The 20,624-nt window shown below is 42.0% G+C and overlaps 1 protein-coding gene across 3 annotated transcripts in view; it reads right to left on the reverse strand.

Annotated features, from left to right (window-relative positions):
• The window catches only part of Mctp2 (multiple C2 and transmembrane domain containing 2), a 240,556-nt gene that overhangs the window by 132,469 nt on the left and 87,463 nt on the right, over positions 1 to 20,624 (reverse strand). For 2 of the 3 annotated variants that reach the window (XM_036173220.1, XM_036173212.1), the window contains 2 exons: positions 9,310 to 9,474; positions 6,907 to 7,037 (listed from right to left, as the gene is read on the reverse strand). In XM_036173220.1, the coding sequence (XP_036029113.1) occupies positions 6,907 to 7,037; positions 9,310 to 9,474 (296 nt within the window). Of the gene's footprint in view, positions 1 to 6,906; positions 7,038 to 9,309; positions 9,475 to 20,624 lie in introns of those variants that run through there. The other variant, XM_036173231.1, reaches the window with a different exon arrangement.

Consider the following 20,624-nt stretch of genomic DNA (forward strand, 5'->3'; position numbering starts at 1 on the left):
AAAATCAATTAAAGATGCCTTTATTACTTAAAATCTTGAAAAGACAATTCAAGACCCTTTTTTGTTTGTTTAAATAGTTGTGTTAATTTTTGAGAACTTTATACATTGCATTTTGAAGGTTTTCATCCCCATTACTGGAATGTATTTGTCTAAGGGAATATATAAAATAATTTAGATTCGTTTTTGTTTGTTTGCTTGGTTGCTTGCTTCCGCTGTTCCTGAAGTCCAAAAAAAGCTTTTGCTGCTTTCTAAGACACTCTGTGCTTTCTTTTCCCCCAACTAACAGCTGTAGGTAGGTAGATGCAGGATCAACCTATAACAGCTACAAGGAGGAAAAAAGATCAACCTCTCCAGCTGTTATGGGCAAGTCATAGAATTAGCCTGTCAGCGTGTTATGCGCATCACTCAGGACACTCTCACATGGAGCAAACTCTTTTTTGTGATGAAGCAGAAAATATCCATTGTGGTTTGTGGGTCATCATCTTTACTGAAATTGCTCTACTCTCTCCTTATAACACAAAAGCTACAATGTAACCAACAATGTAAACAAATGAGATTGTTTTCTAATAAAGCTTCATTTACTCAAAAGCAAGTGTTGACTCTGGGATTCTGTTTGTCAATCTTGATGCACAGAAATGCTGTTATTTGAGCTGTGGTGAATTATGCCAATGGAAATATTTTTAATTGCAAGATTGCTTGAAGGTAATATAAAAAGATCAATAAAGGCATCAGATGCATTAACGTAAGAAATTTTTAAATATTTTTTATCTCAGTATACTCTATGACACTGAGCCAAAATACCCAATGATCTGTTTGCTAATAAAAAGAGATAAAGAAAAATTACTATAAAGTTGCTCTGCTGTAAGAAACTCCATTACTCAGAAGCCCCTTATAAGAAATCCGATTAATGAATATTAAGGAGTTATATATCAGAATGCCATGCTTCACTCCGTGTGCAAGGTTAGTGACCCTCTCTGCACAATCAGGATAGTGAACCCATAGGACCCATGGGGAACCAGAAAACACACATTCTAGCTTCAGAGCTTAGCAAATTGAGTTCACAGTAATACTGGTACAATTCGAAGATTCACCTTGTGAAAATAAAGGCAGAATGGTGGCTGGTTTATGCACACCTAGAGAGAAGCTGCTGTATTCATCAACATGCCATGGGATTCCATGGCTATATGCCCTGCTCGATTCTCTAACTTCATCCAGAGACATCATCAGCCTTTTCCCACCTGTCAAGATTCTACGGAACAAGGGAGCTTGTCTCCTTGGTAGATAGCTGCCTGCATTTGTGCTGACTTCCTAAGCGTGTGTGCCATAGGAAGCATGTAGAGGTCAGAAAGCAAATTCAGCAGTTGGTCCTCACCTTCCACCTTATTTCAGACAGGCTCTCTTTGTTCTTTTTTTCCAAGCTCCCTGGGATCCTCCTATCTCCACCTCCACCTCCCTACAGCAGTGCTGGGATTCCAGCTGTTCACACTATGCTTCTGGCTTTTACATGAATTATTGGGATTTGAATTCTTCTTGCTTACATGGCAAGCTACTTGGTCCACCACTCCAGCCTTCTCTGCTCCACTCTCAGCCACTCATTTTACAAACCTCTGTTTATGTCACCCTATTTCCTGAACTCTGCCCTCTTTTAACCAGAACCCAAGGTCATTTGCATGACTCCACAATCCACAACCTTCACACCCATGGAAGAGCCACTGTTGGTTGCTTGTGACTGCTCAAAATTTCGTGCTTAAGGGCAGGAGATTCACCATTGTTAGGTCATAATGAACCTCACTGCTGTGAGCCTGCCCAGCACACAAGAGGGCTCTGGTACTGGTGAATAAAATGAATGCTCAAACAAACAACTGGGGTAAGAAAAACTACCCCCTTATCTCAAGTGACAAAAATCTGTGCCCTTGGTTAATTATTTCTCAGCCATCATTCTTCCCCTGTATAGAAAACAGCTGAAGTAAACGGACTTCCCTGGCTTTGAGGTTGAGAACTTCACAGTTGTACTTACCTGACGGAAACAGAGACTAAATTATTCTTATTATTTTTCCCCAACAGACATGTATGAAAGCTCCACTCTTTCACCACAGGCTGTTAAAGTGCTGATTTAGCATTGTTTCTGACCTCCCATTCTTGTCTTTCCCCATTAATCCCACAACATTTTAATGTTTTAATTCAACACATAATTTTACCATATCAGTCAGCCAAACTGGCCCAACTTTGACTTGCCGTGGTAGCTTTTAACCTCTTCTTCATTACCATAATTCCATGTTTTATATTACAGACTGGTCGGCTTTTAGCTTAAATGCAAGGGGCAGGAAAGAGCACAGTGGTTTGAAATGCTGTAAATCTCAGCAGCTGAGGAAGTGGGTGAACAGGAAGAGGACGGGGAATGTGTCAAGCCTGGCTGTAAAAGCAGATCAACGACATGGGCTGCAATTTGTCCAGAGAAATATTCCAGCCTGGACTGTTCACTGCTTCAAAGCCACTAATAAACTGGTAAGATGTCAGAGCCACTTTAAGACACCATCTGGGACCGACGAAGGACTGTGAGGCAGATCAAATCAGGAGTGTGCATTCTCAGTCTCAACCTTTGCAAATTAAGTTTAGAATACTCCACGAAACAGAGTCTCTACAGTCACCCTGAAATGGAATGCATCCATTAAGAAAATGATTTCTTCGTTGAAACAGCACAAAAATGAAATAATTGATATTCACCTGTTCTTTATACTTTTTCATTTCATTAACAACAGAGGCTGGAGGATGGCTGAGTGGGTAAAGAGACTGCTGTTCAAGCAGAAGGACTTCAGATCCTCAACACACACATAAAAGCTGGGCATAGTGTTCACAGCTCACTCTGAGCTGGGGGTCCACAGTAGGGGGATTCCTGGGGCTTGTTATCTGTGTGTATTGTTAGTTATACTGTAACGCATGCACTCATAGCTGGGACTGGTTTCTCTTGGGCTTATGTCTTCCTTTCCTTGAAAGTTTACTCCCCCTGCTCAGATGTGATGGTTTCCTTTTATAGTTGCTTTGCCAAAAACAAAACCAAACAACAAACAAACAAACAAAAGGTGAATTAGGCAGCATGTTCTCAAGAGAGGTTGGCTTTTGCTGAAAGCATGTACATCTTTGGGACTCTATCCCGCCCCATCTTCAGTTACTGAAGGTCAGATAGAACCTGTGGGTGGATATGCTATGGCAGAGGGGAAGTCATACTCAAGAAAGCTTCAGAACATAGATGTAGGGAGGAGGCAATCTAAAGACCACTGTTGTGTATGTGAGCCCAGCTCCTATAAGCAAAGGGTACACCACCCATTAATCTTGAATGGAGCCATTCTTGAACATGCCCACTGTTTATATATATATTTTGAAAAACATACTGAGTTTTACAGGTTACATTTAATTTACTTTAATTAAATAATTTTAATTTTACATTTTATAGAGATCTATAGTTGCCATAAAGAAAAATTTCAAAATTATTAACATGTAATGTTCACTATAGATAATGTCAATGGATATTGCTACTGTTTCTGACCTGAATGTTAGCCATGGACTCCAGCAAAATAGACATACAGTAGGTTCATTATCAAAATCACATAATAAGTCCTAAAATGTTATGATTCCTTCCCGTATCAAACTATCTACAATGAGAATCTTCACCAAGGAGAATTTCCTTGAGGGATGTGAAAGTATTAACATGTCTGTATTCTCCAAAATAAAATGGAAGATAGGTCTCAGGAGATAGTGAGCTTCTGTTTGCACTACTAGAGACTCCTCTATTTTTGAGTAGTTGAAGTAAGAATAGCTAAGTAAGAATAGCTAATAGAGTGAATGATACAAAGGAAAATAAGCTATGGGAGACAAAAATGGTGAAAATGTGGGCTGGTAGGATGGTACTTTAAAGGTACTTGTTGTACAAGCCTTATGACCTGAGTTTGAACCTGTGACCCCCACAGTAGAAGGAGAGATTCAACTCCTGGAAGTTGTCCTCTGACCTCCACATGAACATCTTGGCATATGCCAACCTGCACACACAGACACTATTAAGTAATTTTTTAAACTTGAAATTAAAACAAAAAAAGAAAGAAACTCATAAGAATAATCTACAAGTAACTTGCCAGAAATAACTGCATGCTAGCACAATGGTTTGCGGTTGTGTTTGCTTATGAGACAGGGTTTTGCTGTGTAGCCCAGGCTGGCCTCAAACTCATGATCCTCCCTGCTTAGCCTCCAAAGTATTAGGATTACAAAATCCAACACACTTTGTCTTTCTGTCATGTCTCCATTAAACCTGAGAAGGAGTATTCTGTGTGAGTAAAGACTTCTGTCTGCCTATATTCAGTGCAATGCAATGCACTACAGAGCCAGGTCTCCCAGGAGACACTGTTGTTATCTTTTGAATTGCAAGAGGTGGGGGGAGGAAATGGATGCCCAAAAAAACAACAAAGATCCTTTTCAATCCATAGAGAGGAAGGACAGAATGATGAGAAGACAGGTAGACATCTCAGTTACAAACGGGAAATGGCTAAAATAATAAGTGAATATCAAATGACAAAACACGGGCCATACAGGACATCTTTGGTTATTTTTTGTCTCTGTGAAGCCACATAACACTCATTTGAAAAAGCATTTCCTATTATGTGACGGAAACACGACAATGCAGCGATATGAGACATGCAAGGCATTATTTTCACCTACTAAAATAACTCCGGGCCATTCATCACAGGAGGCCCAAATACCCACTGTGCAGATAACACTTTGGGACATAGAGTTCTCGGAGTTTCCTAACTTAGCCTTAGTCCTAACTCTCTGATCCTACTGTCCTTGATACAGGCAGGGCTCTGACATGTCAGAGAGCTGAGGATGTTGGAGGTACTGGGAAATGTCTGAGGCATTTCAGTTTCCCTATGTGGGCATGGGAGAAAGAAATAAGATCAGACTAGCAACTGGACATGAAGTGGCCATCAAACACCAGCCCACACCTGCTGGATCTGGGGCCTGTGGCATGATCCAGCTTGCTCTCTATGCTATCTACCCAGTTGGCCCAGGAAGCCGTGAGTGCTACCGAGCAGACAGGCAGCAGAGTATGCATGAGAAGATGTGCAAGGCAAAGCCAACAGTGCTGGGCAGGTACGGGGTGAAAAGCAGAGATGAAACTGCCAGAGCTTCTGGCGGGCTGCTCCCTTAGTAGGTACCTGGCCATGCATAATGGAATGCAGACATGGTGTGCAGAGGCACATGTCTGTTTCCATGTAATTGTGGGAAGTAATTGGTGTCAGGTGGATGACAGCCCCGCCAGTCTGCTACAAGTATCTTGTTACATGTCAGGGAACACTGTGTAACGGGACAGCTGTGTTGAGACAGAAGGGAGGTTCTATGGTTGCTCTTGCAGCTGCCTGGGAAGGATGAGATACAGACAACAAGAAGGACTAACGCTGCACTGCAGGGTCCCACACACCCTGCACTGAGAGCTGCATAGAGGAAGACGACTCTCTGAAGGAGTGCTCAGCTGGCCTCGGGCCAAGTCTCCCTCGGAATGTCTGACTGTTCTCTCTGCACTCCCTTGCTGTAAAGCGAATGGGTGATATATAGCAGATAAGTTCTTTTAATCTTGGTGTTTGAGTAATAAACCCTCGTCCTTGGCTGGAATCCTGAATATCAAGGTGTACTGGCTACCTAGGAGAGGTGGAATTGTCGCTCGCATCCCTTAGCAGTGGCTCAGCACAGAGCCTTGAGCTGAGGCTCCAGACTGGAAGCCAGCAAGAGATAACTGTTGGCTTTCCTTTACACGTCTGTGCTCATCGTTTAAGATTTGTATATAAATGATGCATGCGGGGGGGAGGGACTAAAAGGAATGATTTGATAGAAAGAATGGGATCTTTAAAACCCCAAATCCTGGCTCTGGGATTTATTGTCCTCAAGCCCAAGGCCACATCCAGGACGACTTCCTCTCCCTAGTTTGCAGAGCTCTGCTGCCCTAAATCAGAGGGAAGGGGAATTTGTCCCAGTGTTTCCTTTGTGTCCACTACAGGCACGGTGCTTGTGATTTTATGGTATTCCTCAATACAGTCCTGTGAAGAAACTATAATTCTCATGTTATTATTTGTTACCCATGGGTGACCACCTCAGTTGAGTTGTTTCCTTTAGACCACCTTCAAAGTAAACAAATCACAGAATAGTTTTGGCTGCTTCAGATACTATAGACATTGAATGAAGGACATTGAAACTTTTCTCTCATGGGGAACAATTCACCTTCTTCCCTTACTAGAAGTATCACATGATACATTGTAAAACTACAATGAAATCCTGCAAATGTTTACAGATGTGTCCCAATGGTCTGAGATAGCACATAATTTCCTCTGGAGTATTCCTGACTCACAGACTGCAGTGGGCCCTTTGAATGTATGGATTCAACCAACCTTGCATAAAATGTTTGCTTTAAAGGTTATACCCATAGTAATCACATGAAGTCACCCGGGGATCTATCAAGACTTACATAGGTTTCACATCATGTTAGGTATCATTTGTAATCCAGAGACAAAGCATGCAAGATGACCAAGTATCTGTGGTGTCTGAATGCAAATGTGTCACATGCTCCATGCACTCTGACCTTTAAGTATGTTATCATAATTATGAGTTCCTAGAAGGAGCTCCCTATCGATGAGGAGGGATAACTCTATTTTCTTCTTTGTAAGCCTGAGTTGAATGCGGAATTGCATCTACCAACTAGAAAATCAGCTAACGCCCCTTCCACATTAAGTGGCTGTCCAGCGTACTGCCTGCTCCCTTGAGGCAGGAGATGGGTGTCCACCCCCAGCCCAAACACATGAGACATTCTTTCAGAGCTAGCGCTGCACCGTCAGGAACTCCCACCCTAGGAGTAGCAGAGTGACTCACGTGCCCAGGCGCTCCTCGTGCTTTTTGCCGTCCTTTCCCCACACTTCAATGTCCAAAATGCCCATCCTGTCAGAGAAGTAGTGAAAGTCAAACTGTTCCTGCCACTGCGGGCTTGCACTCTTACACAGTGTCTAGAAAACATGCGGTTACAGAGTTTACTTTCTCAGAAGGTCGGGCGTGACTACAGCAGCTACACATTTATGGCATGTCTACAGGGCGGACGTCAAGGTGACGGGGTGGGTCTCTTAGCAAGATACACTTAACTTCTGGAATAAAAGGGACTCTCAAGGACTCGGGATTGAGCAAAAGGTGACCACTCTTCTAACTGACTCCCAAATGGAGCCATTTCTCCATCAAGTTAAAAAGACGAAGAGACTGTAAGACCCACACAAACAGGCAGTGAATATATAATATAGACGAAGAGCCTGCTCATCCCTACTGAACACAGCATTAACGGTTTAGTCAAATACAAGCAATGTTTGCGATGGTGCGTGTACCAGAGCTGGCGTAAGCATCAGATAAACTAACACTTTGTGGCCTTAATTACCATCTTTTGGACACATTAAATGAGAATTCTATAATATATGATAGCACAGACCATCTAGTTTTGAGTCCAAAGATAATGAATCACAATGCTTTGTCAAAGAGAAAACAAGACAATTCTACTTTACCATACTGGAAAATTAACTGGTTATATAAAAATCACACACAGACACACAGACACAGACACAGACACAGACACAGACACAGACACACACACACACACACACACACACACACACACACACACATGTTCCTGTGTTCTCTAAGTGTGAACAAATTGCCTATGGGGTGGCTTTTCTGACAGGATCTTCATTTTCCTTTCTTTTACAGAGATTTAATTTGTGAATAAATATTTCAAGCACTGGCGACTGAGTCTGGGCTCTAAACCCACTTATCAACTCTTAAATCAGCACCAACTACTCTCACCCAAGGAAAAGCATGGGCCGCTCACACCTCAGCTGCTGCCATGTCATATAAACACATTTGAGCTGGGTTTTATACCATTTTTTTTTTATCCTATCAGATCACAGAATTTAGATTCCAAGAAGAAAAAGATGTCTTAGAAATGAAAACTCAATGCAGTATTTCCCAGAGGGAACGTGCTAGACATTGGTCTAACTCTATACTTCACCTCGTGCTATATAGCTAATTGTCACAGAGATGAATTCGATTTCCAGAAATCCTTAGCCTGACCCTGAGTGGCTAAAGGCTTCCCAGTAGAGGGAAGTAATCACTCTAGCACACTCAGTGCCAGGCTCTGCCTGAAATGACCTGCTGGAAATGATTATCTGTGTATTTCAGAGCTCACTCAACTCACTTTTCCATTGTTTGCACACTCTTGTTTGCTGTGTGCCTTGTCTCCCTGCTCCTTTATGCTGGAGTGAAGAATGTCTAATGCTGCATTTTTTAACTGAAATTTAGGCAGCATACAGTCTCTTCCCTTCCTGTCTCCTTTTCCAAGTTCTCTATATCTGTTTGGCTGCTTCTTGGAGGCCAGGAATCCTAGTGCAAATATCCTTGGATCCTCTTTCAAGATCTTCTAGGATTGCTTTGTTTTTTAATGTGGTCTTTGGCACGTGGCATAACTTTCAGCTAACCTAGCCCCTTTAAATTCATAAAACATGCAAGATATTCCTATCTGTTAGTTATAAAACAGTTGTAACAAGATGAAAACAAATTAATTTCCATGGTTTAAAATTGATGGGTTTTTTTTAATTCAATCCACACCAAATTACTAAAGTTAAGAGCTTTATGGAATTTGGATTGGTAGGACCAGACAATTATTCTTAAAAAACAGTTAAAAGCACTGTTGTTTTTCGGTATTTTATGAAGTTTATTTTGGGGAGGAAAAATAATAACAAAAAATTAAAAAAAAAAAAAAACAGCAAAACCCAGAAAAAGCAGATATCTAGTTTTGGTGCTAAGACTAACAAGGGAACAGATATACAATTTTGAAAACATTTTTACTTATCTCCAACATTTTAATGTTATCAAGTAGTGTGCAGTTTTATTTTAGAGTAATGAAGAACACTCATCTACCCTTTTCCTACAGAGTCCACATTGTTCATTCTCAAACTGAAGACAGATCATGCATCCAGAACTATGATTTAAGAAGCTTTCTTTACCTCTGAAATACATGAAAATAAATTCTTTACCTCTGAAAGTAAATGACACTAAGCAATACATGGATCCATTTAATTAATATATACAATTGTTTTGTTTTCTGGGATGCTACTTAATATGGTTGGGGAGATGCTAAAAATAAGTTAGCTCCACTCTTGAGAAATATAAAGCGGGAAAATTTTTCCTCTTTATCGCTTGGAAAGATAATGTCCTCCTTATATCATTAACATAGCTTACCTTGCTTTTGTATCTCTGATCTCCCAGTTTCAACTGAACAAACATCTCTGTCATGTTCCCTCCTGAGACATTCTTCCCTTCCAACAGAGTTATACTTATAATCCCATTCCAGAGCTGATTCTTTCTTAGGGACTCTGAGAGCCTTAGGTTGCGGATCAAAGAGGACTATAAATAAATAAATAGATAAATAAATAAATAAATAGATAAATAGATAAATAAATAAATAAAAACAGTGTATAAACAGATTGATTGCTCTTGAAAGTGAATCTGGCCATCATAGGAATTCCAGCCCTTCCTATTTCAGCCTGCAGTTGCTCCCAGCTTGGAGGGATGTCTTAATATTCCCTGGTTTTGCAAACCCAAGTTCTGTGACTTGCTTCCAATCTTGCAAAGGATAGGTGCAAACAGTGTGTGGATTTGGCTCTGCTCAGCACTCCCACTCAGATGAGCTCTTTCATAGAAATCCTACAACTTGGCTTTGGCTGTGGGACTCGTTGGAAGGGGAAAAAAAGGCTCACTTGGAAAGAGAGCTCTAAGGGACAAAACACTTCTGGATCTATAACAATAATGATTGTGAATTTATCTATCACATTCACATGTATCCTTTCTCTCCCTCAGGCTAGTATTTAAAAAGCTCCATGCCACTGTGAGAAGAGTCACAACTCCAAGTGTAGCTCACAATCACCTAACTGGCCAAATAAGCAGTGTGGGTCCTGAGGATGAGATGTGACAGGGAGGAATGGGGAGGGTGTGAAGTCACCTCAGAGTCCCTGAAGCCCAGATGGGCTAAGTAACTCTTAACTTACTGCTTTTCTTTTTCTAAATGATTTTATTTATATATACCTCAAACATAATATAGAAAGAAGACAAGTATCTATTCTTAAATGATAAACATGATGGCTACAGTTTTTATAATTCTCATTATATAATTTTAAGCTCCCCCAAAAGAAAACAGAATCAGTGGTAAAACTAATCTTCATGTACTTATTCACATTCAGCATCCCACCCATCTAATTTCATCTCTCTCTGCATCAGTTTGTCTCTTGAAAACATTTTAGAAAAAAAATCCACATTTATTTTATGAAATCTAAATGCCACAATTACACTGTACAGCAAAATGACCCATATTCCCTTTGGCATTGTTCAGCACTCTGTGTTCAGCCCTGACCTCTCAACGGTAGCTCCCTACTTAGTTGCTTGAGTTGGGATTCCCACCTGATCCACAGGCTGAGTTTAGATGGCAGAGTTCATTTCTAAATTGTGCTTGATAACTGAAGTGAAACAAGTATATGCTTTTTCTTTAGAGGAAAAACCACTAGACTGAAGAATGCCAATGGAACTGAGCATCAGAAAAAAGCAATGCGCTCTTAAGTCTGTGTAGGCATTGTCATCATCTGCTTACTCTGTCTTTGTGGTCATTGAGACACCAGTTTGTTCAACTACATCATGCGGTGGATATTGATCTGTATAAATAAAATGCTGATTGGTCAGTAGCCAGGCAGGAAGTATAGGCAGGACAAGGAGAGAGGAGAATTCTGGGAAGTGGGAGGCGAAGGCAGAGAGATCAGAGAGATATGACCAGCCGCTGCCATGACAAGATGTAAGGTAAAGGTAAGCCACGAGCCACATGGCAAAGTATAGATTAATAGAAATGGGTTAATTTAAGATAGAAGAAGTAGATAACAAGAAGCCTGCCATGGCCATGCAGTTTGTAAGCAATATAAGTTTCTGTGTGTTTACTTGGTTGGGTCTGAGCATCTATGGGCCTGGCGGGTGAGAGAGATTTGTCCTGACTGTGGGCCAGGCAGAAAAACTCCAACTACAACATCAGGCAGTCATCATTTACCCTACCTAACAAGTAGTAAATGAGGTCCATATTAATAATATATCAGCTTACTTACTTCAACTACACCACTGTATCATTATCAAGAAATGGATTCATGCCACTCTGAGTATTTTGCTGAACACTGTATGATAACAGTAAACAAAATTGCTTTTAAGGAAAGATGTACTCAACTTTTATCCAGGATGATCATAAAGATTTTCTTCATACATACACACACGAGAGAGAGAGAGAGAGAGAGAGAGAGAGAGAGAGAGAGAGAGAGAGAGAGAGAGAGAGTGATTTAGACATACTATTGCAGATGGGACATGCAATATGGGAAAACAATTGAATAGGAGAGAAATGATTCTCCCAGCACACAAGGATTGTTTCTTAACCACCAGTTGTCGCTTGCTCTTCTATACAGTATATTCAACAATAAAAGATACCAAACAGTTTAAACTAAGCAGCATGTAGCACAGACATGCATCCATGTGAGTCTACAGATGTGCAAGATCACATCACAAAAGCGGCACGTAGCGCAGACACGCATCCATGTGTGTCTGCACATCTACAGATGTGCACACACACAGAATATACTCTGACACTTTTTATAGCCTATTGAGTGCACAGGATGACATGTCTGCTTTTAAAGGAAAGATGAGATTTTGATTCATAAGTCCTGCTCTAATTCCCTCTTTTGCTGTCTTTTCCTTCTTAAAAGTTTGACTTCTAACCAACAAGCTAAAGCATGACCTGTCCCATGGCCATGCTTCAAAGTTCCGACAGATATATTCCTCCCTCAACACTGCAACTATTTCAACATCCCTTTTATGAAACAGGGAGTGATGTCCACAGAGGATCAAAGGGCATCCTACAGTCTGGCAATTGCCTAAGAAAAATGGCAGCATGTCCATGAAATATGCCCTAAAATAATTTTGCAGTGCAGAATGTCCTAATTTCAAATTGGATGTTTATCTTGGAAAGGCCTCTATCTAACTTGTCCATAAAGCAGCCCCACTTAGCTCTATGAGCTCTGTGAAAATGGAATCCAACGCTGGTTATTAAGGGGGCTGGAGATGGCTTCCATATGGCAGAACAGCATGGGAGGGCAAGGCTGAGGCCTGCACCAGGCGCGGCTTGGCTGAAGCTCCTGATCTATCCACGGACACTCGTTGCATTACACCATAACATCTGGATTATGGCTTGTAATGTCCCTGGGAAATATCCTCTTTCCATCAAAGCCTTTATCTATCTCAGTCAGACTTTGAACATTTCAGTATTTAACAGAGTCATGTTTGATCTGATAGACTTGCTCGTTCACTGGCCAAGTTTTCTTTTCTTTCTTTTTTATTTTACCCCTCCCTCCTAAAGGCAGGGTGGGAGAAGAGAATTATTTATTGCAGAGTTCACAGATAAGAAAGAAAGTAAGACTTTTATTTTACTTATTTGACCTTAAAAAAAAAATGTTCCCTTGCAAATTCCACACTCTGTGTACGTGTGCATGATCTAAAGACATTCTTTACACTTCCTTCAGCATTTCTTCCCAAAACGAAGAGACAGGGCAGGACAGTACCAGGCATTCTGTGTGTGCCTGACTGCACAGCCAGGTTAGCAAAATCTATTTTGTTCTTCAAACTTCCCCTTTCTCCCCACGATAAATCTGCTCATCTGCACTCACTCAGTTAGCTGTATAGCTCAGGTTTTCATGTCTCTGTCCCTGCCTATAAGGGGAATTTGTCATCTTAATGCAGTCTGGAATACGATAGGAAAGGAGGAAATGACCCATCAAAGAGGAAGCCCACCCCACCTGAGCTGAAACAAACACCAGCTGATAGAGCAAAGTTTCTGGGTCCTGACCCTAATTCCTCCACAGACAGGAGGGATAAAATATAGTGCATCAGGGTTGTGCTATTTTCCTCCTTCCTCCCCAAGGATCAGAACCTTTTAGTATTTCTATGTGATCCATTCATCTCTCTGTGTCTGGGCCCCCACTCCATAGGATCCACATTCATTCTTCTTAGAAAGAAAAATGATGTCCATTGAAAGCGCATACATCAATTATTAATAGAAAAATAAAAACAAGGTGTGACCCTCAGCTCATTAAGCATGCTGATTTTCATGCAAATGGAGCAACCCTCCAAAGATTTCTTTACTTCTTAAGTCATGATAACCTCACACTCAGAGCTCAGGGGGAAGAAAAGGAGTCTGTACGCCAGGGAGCTTCTGCTCACTTCAAGGAGGTGCCCAGATTCACTTCAGAATCTCAAGGGTTCTCATCCAGGAATAAAGGCTCAGAGTAAACGTGTTTATTCGGGGTTTACACAGTGGATTGTAGTCTCTTGACATTAACTGGGGAGTGAGAAACAAGCTCAAGGTAGAATACAGAGTTAGGAGCTCAGGGGACAGTCTGTGGCCATCAACAGCAAGGCTAACTTCAACTGTCCCCTGCAAGTTCCAGAGCGGAATGTGCTGGTGGATGTCAGAGAAGAAAAAGAGAAGACACAAATGGTGAAGGAAAAGGAAGGAAAGGTAAAAGAGGACACAGAGCTGGGGAGATGGTTCAGTGGTTGAGAAAGCACTTGTTTCCAGCGCATAGGGACGTGAGTTCAGATCCCCACCCCCCAGCGCAACACCCACACAGAAAGACCAGCAGGGCCATGACTATCCAAAATGATAGCAGTATAGATAGATGGTGGAGGCAGGGTATAACTTGTCAGCAAGCTTAGGTCTAAAGATTAGCTCCAGGCTCCGCGGGACACCCACTCTCAAGGGAATAAGGCAAAGCGTGACAAACATGAGAAGCACAGGTTCCCACAGACCTCCTCCACACAGGCACACACCCCATTCACACACATACGCTCATGTGCCACACATATATAAATAACCTGTGTACAAAATAAATAAATAAATAGCATAACAAGGAAAAGCAGGGGCAAGTGTAGTTTTAATTTTTTTTTTAAGATTTTTTTTTTCAGTGATGACAGTGTAAGACTCTTGTGTTGCTAACACATCCTGTTTTCCTACCTGTCCATTATGCTCCTGAAGTCTCTGTGCCAACACAGGTAGCCAACAGAAACAAATGCACAAGAAAAAAAAACCCACCTCTGTAAGAAAAATGACTACCAAAGCAGGGCTCCAACTCCGATGACTGTTTCTGTGCAAAGCTGAGGGAAAACACTCAGTCTAGGTCTATAAAAAGCTTCACTGAACTATTCCTTTCAAGTGTTTTCAACATGTAAAACTACTGCTGCCTGTCAACAGCTTTACAGCACAATGGGAGCAGAGCCATGCATGCAGGGAACCAGCTTCCAGAACAGACCCTCCTCTGCAGCTACTTACATTGTCTGAAGAGGATCCTGAGTCCTCACATAAGGACACAAAGAAAACTTTCTACATTTCCCACACGGACATGCACATGGAAGTTGAAATCTATATTTGTAGAGGCACTTGTAACAAAAGTTCCAAGGACATAAACACTGTATGTATAAAGTTATAGAAGTGCTGTATTCATTTCAGATTCTCAGTTATAAGAAAATATTATCACTCGTATTTTCTACTGGAAAATAAAAACTAAATTAAGAAAAGATGTGATAAATAGACAAGGACTGGAAGGGCTCCATGACTCTAAATTTTGGGCAAGAAATATCCGTTCCTTTATTAACAGGATAAAAAGATTGTGATCATGTGATCTGTAAGGTTATTTCTTTGACCTGACCTCTAGGGAACCCAAACATTGTGCAGCACTATTTATAATCTAGTATTTAGTTTTATGTCAACTGCCTTAGACTTTTAGTCTGTTCTATTTCTCTACTTCTTGCCTTAATTTAAAATATAGCAAATGCTCCCATATTCTGAACCTAAAATAAAGTATTTGGTGCTGGTCTCACTCTTAGGTGTTGAAAGTTCAGGGCTAGCACCGGATCCCAAGCATCTTCTTGTTATGCCACTGAGCACCTCCTTATAGTGCCTTAACCCCAGCCCTGATCCTATCCTCCAAGAGTTAGCAGGTAGAGCTACTGACCATACCATTCACCCTCCTGTCATCCCTGCTTTCAACTTCCACTATCTCCAGGAGCTTACCACATTTTCTACCTCATGTCAATGGCTCTCAGACAGGAGTATGCTTTACAGCTACCTGGAGGTCTAGTTAAGATTTTTGACACTAGTTATCAGAGATTTTGATTCAAGATGTAAAAAGAAATGAGAGTTAAGAAGTTGCCTTTAAATTGGGCATGGTAGTGCATACCCATAATCTCAGGCCTGTGGGGAGGTAGGATAAGAGACTGATGTAAGAGGAGCAGTACAATTTTGAGGCCAATTTCATCTACATAACAGGATCTAAAACCTGTTTGTCATAGCTACCTGTGAAAACTTATCTCAAAAACTTGCAAACAACAAAAGTTTTGAAAATAGACTTTTAAAATAATATAATAAATCCCAGCTGTGACTGGTCCATGGATCACATATAGGAGCACAGGATGTTTGAAGCTGTATACTATGATCTCTGGCTCTTGTCAGGTATTCCATTATTTGGAATGGCCACATCTCCATGCTGCCTTGTCTTATTTACTCATAGTCACTCTAGTCTTCTTGAAATTACCTTGGGCTCTCCCCACCCGCCTGCAGGACTAAGAGAGGTTCTTGCTGTATGGCCCTGAATACTCACAACACATTCCAATTCTCTAATTCACATTTATACTCGAGGACATCACTCCCACTATAAGGTTATATTCCATGAAAAATTTTGGTGTAATATTGATCATAATGCTACAGAGAAGATTGGCATGATAAAAGAGATAGGAAGATAGTGCCCCTGACTCTGCTTATATAAGCTTACAAAGCTCTGGCAGATTGACAGCCCAACCTGAGCATGGCTACAGACTCCAAAAAGCAGGAAAGCATAGAGGTCACGGTATCCAGAGTCTCATTGTGACCTCAGCAATGAGGTCCTTTTCTTTTAAAAAGAAAGCAGGAAGTCCGAGTTGAGACACTTAGCATGGGTCTATGGAGGGCCACATCTAGATGTCCAAATGGCAGACAGAGAATAAACAGACACAGGGCAAGGATAGAGCTCAGTGGTAGAGTGTGTGTTTAGCCTAAGATCTGGTGTTCTATTCCTAGCACCAAGAGTTTAAAAGCTAGAGAGATGTGATAGATGACAGATAATACAAATTTTGGAGAAATAAGATAGAGATATATAGATCCATTAGATTAGGTTAAAAAAAAATAAGTACCCAGACATGCAGAGACAGATCTCTATGGACCAAGGTATATGTGGCAGTATGAATGTATAATTTCAAGGCTTTGAGTGAATAGTGTGACTGTGTTAATATGAGCAGACATTGAAGAACATGTGCAAATGAAAATGAGCAAACTAATAAACAGAAAGCACTCTGCTAGCTGGAGTGTTTGGGAAACATGCTCTGTCTTCAGCTCCTTGGATGCTTCTTCTTCTTCTATTTGTTTTAGACATAATTCTTTATTGATTCTATAGAAATTTCACATCATGCACCCCAATCCCACTCACCTCCCAGTCCTTCCATATCTGCCCTTCACCCCTGCAGTATGCTCCCCAAATTAATCAAAAACAAGAAACCACCAAAAAGCCCACCTCACTCCATCTTTCCAATGCCTCTTCATTCATCCTAGTGGCATTGGGAGTCAGGGTGTGTCACGCAGTATACCCTTTTGTCCAATCAGCCCTACAAACAAAATGTCATTGGTCTTGTTCAAAGTTTCTAGTTTCTGCTACACCATCATCACTGTGCTGGACCCTCACTGAAACTCCTCTCAGATATCCTGTGTTGCCCTGAGTCATGAAGATTCTGCAGTTATTATCCTTTAGGACCAGTCCCTTCATACACTCTTGCAGGTCAAACATGGGGCAGCTGTTAGGGTGGGCCAACCCAAGGCCCAGCATGTGGATCTGGGTAGTAGTTGAGGTAGTCAGTTCAGGCCATTGGAACCACCCCCTCAGATGACAGAGAGAGCCAGCTCCCCTAGGCCCATGCCATTGGGTCCACTGCTCCCACACCTGTGGTGTGGGGTGGCACAGCCAGGTGGGTCTGAATCAATGTCCATGGCTCTTGATACCGATGAATGCCATGCTGATGCCAGGGGTCTAGACCACCATCTTGGGCCATGTAGGTATCCAAGGGCTGCTCTGATACAGGGACCATGCCAATCTGGGTGGGCTGCATTCCCACCTGGGGCCGTAGTGGCATCTGAGCTTATGCTGCTTTGTGGGACCATGTCTGGGTCCATGGTCCTAGTACAGTCAGGGTCTGTGACTTCTGTGGCCCATGGTGCCACCAAAGGCCACATGGATGCCTGGAGTCTAGGCTATATCCTATGGCCATGTTGGTATCCAAGGGCCATGCTGCCACTGGGGCCATGGTGTCATCTGGGAAAAGAGCTATGTCTGGGTCCATGGCCTTACAGCAGCCAAGATCTGTGTTGATGTTTATGGTTCCTAATAACATCAAAGGCAATGCTGATGCCAGTGGTCTGGGCCACCACCTGTGGCCATGTTGATGTCCAAGGGCTTCACAACCACAGAGACCATGCCAATCCTAGTGCCTTGTGCAGCCACAGGGGGCCTGGTTTAGGCTGCTGCCTCAACTCATGTCTGGGTACATGGCCCTGCAGCAGCCAGGTGCTGGGCTGATGTCTGTGGCTCCCATTGCCACAGGGGCCCATAGGAACCAACCATGCATGTTGAAATTCAAGGGCCATGCTGAGCCAGTCCTGCCCCTCACTGGCCCTGGGATAGCTGTTCCTGCCCCTCACTAGTCACTGTAGCAGGAGAGTTGGTGCCCTCACCTCCATGGGAGAACTGTTACCAGCACTAGGGAGAATGCTTTTTCTTGCAACAGGGATTCCCTCAGACTACTCCCAGGCTCACACACCAATAAGGCATGGGTTGTTCACGTAGAGAAATGTGTATTGTGAGACGATGTGTTCATCCAGACAGTAGATGGCAAGACACCCATTTGGGTAGAAACAGCTCCTTAACCCTAACTACAAGCAGACAACACAATCATTAAACTTGCCCCTCTTCCCAGATGAGACTTGGTCACAGAGCAGCTCGTTAATGACAGACAGTAGTAGACAGACAGACAGACAGACAGACAGGAGGCCCCTTCAAATTCTTTCACTCTCCTCCCTCAGTCTAAATTCCTCTATATCAAACACTCTTTGTGCCAGTTTCTCTCCCTGTACCAAGCCAGCTGGAGCACAGATGATTAGGGGACCTAGAAAGTGTAGCCCGCCGAGCTCAGCCTCCACAGTAACAGACAGAAACTGCAATAAAAGAATATAAAGCCAGACGGGCCAAAAGCTGGCACTACTAGTCACGTAATTTCATAAGAGACAATAAAAGTGTTACACTGGTGTGGGTCCTCTCTCGTCTTAGATGGCTGACATATTAATGTGTGATTCAGAAGGTCCAAAGAAGAGCCCTGAGAGAGTGTGTATTCATCCCCATGAAAATGCACGTGAAACCCATAGCTAAAGAAACATGTGTTCAGACAGCTTTACAAACCAAATGAGGAGAGCCCCCCCAATGCTGTGTGCATGTGTGAGTGTGCATGTGTGCATGGGAAAGTGTGTGTGCGTGTGTTTGAGAGGGAGAGAGGGAGGGAGGATAACAGAGCTACGAAGTGTCTAGGTACTGTCACAGACATGTTGCCTCCACTTCTAGTCACCTTTCTATCCCTCCTTGCTGTAGTTGGAGAGCTTCTCCCCAGATTTCACCAAGCCCCTCTGGTCCCACAACCCACATATAAAATAATCATACAGACACTTACATTATTTAAACTGCTTGGCCATTAGCTCAGGCCTACCATTGTCTAGCTCTTACCCTTATATTTGGCCCATTTCTGTTAGTCTATACTTTGCCACATGGCTTGTGGCTTACCGGTGTCTTTACATGTTACTTCTCATGGCAGTGGCTGGCAGTGTCTCCTCCCAGCCTTCCTATTCCCAGCCTTCTACTCTTCCTTGTCCCGCCTACCCTATCCTTCCTGCCTGGCTACTAGCAAATCAGCACTTTATTTATACAGAGTGATATCCACAGCACCTTGCCTTGAACTGTTTGCTGGCTGTAACTGCTGTCAGTGTTCTTGTGTAGAGCTGCAGCAGGCATCACAATACACGGAAGGGAGTCTTGGAGCAGCCATGGCCACACTGAGTACTACTCAGCAACAGTGTGAAAGACGTAGATGCCAGTCCATGATCTGTTATATCAAACCCCGAATTCTCCAGTCAGACCTGCATTTTAAAAGATTTTCTGGGAGGAAGCTAAGCCTGTCTTAAACACTATCTTTATATATCTATCACATTGAAATCTAGGGCAAAATAGCAAAGACACACTTCTAAAATGAGCCACAAGGATACACTTATTCAGGAACATTTGAGGTAATTCAAAAATATAAGACTTACAGAGAAAAAGAAGCAACCATCTAAATAAGGTATATATGAATCAGATTGAGGTTTAAATCCCTGTTGTACCATAGGTAACACAGAAGTATAATTTTCTATGTTCGCAGCTAAATAATCTTTATCTCAGACATTTCCTAACATTAAGCATAACATGAAAATCTTAAAAGAGAAGGTGGAGAAATGGTTAAGTAGTTAAGAACACTGGCTGTTCCTCTAGAAAAACTGTTCTCAACCTTCCTAATGCTGCGACCGTTCAGTACAGTTCCTCATGTTATGGTGACTCCCAACCATAAAATTATTTCATTGCTACTTCATAACTGTAATTTTGTTACTGTTACGAATTAAAAATCTAAGTATCTAATATGCAGGATATCTGATATGTGATCCGTGTGAAAGAGACATTTGACCCCCAAGCTGGCTTCAGTCTGACCCCAAGATTGGGAGCCACTGTTCTAGAGAATCTAAGTTCAATATCCGACATCTACATGGCAGCTCACAACCATCTGTAACTACTGTTTCAGGGGATCTAACTCCCTCCCCTGGTCTCCTCAAACACTAGCCATGCATGTGGCCCACAGATAGACATGCAACAAACATTTATACACATAAAATAACAAATTTTTTTTTGAGCTAAGGATCAAACCCAGGGCCTTGCACTTGCTAGGCAAGCACTCTACCAATGAGCTAAATCCCCAACCCACAAAATACTCTTTTTAAATTAAAGAAATTTGTGGTTTAAAAGTATCAAAAGGTAGATGATCAGAGACTTTTATTCGTGTTTATACAGTGTTAATGGCAGTGGGTGTTTAATTCCCCAGTGGTTCTTTCTCATAAGCCAAATTATAAGCTATCTCGCTTTCCTCCTTAAATTGCATACTTCCCAATGCGAAGAAAGCACCATCACCATTAAGTGTTCCCCAAAGGATAATCACCATGTCTCACATATGAATATCTCTAGCATTCATCAAGCTTTACTTGTCTGGGATTTTACTAAACATATGTACTGGCTTTGGGCATTTATTACATTCCTGAGCCCAGCACACTGAAG

This window comes from Onychomys torridus, chromosome 1, assembly GCF_903995425.1.
Source record: "Onychomys torridus chromosome 1, mOncTor1.1, whole genome shotgun sequence".
NCBI lineage: Eukaryota > Metazoa > Chordata > Mammalia > Rodentia > Cricetidae > Onychomys > Onychomys torridus.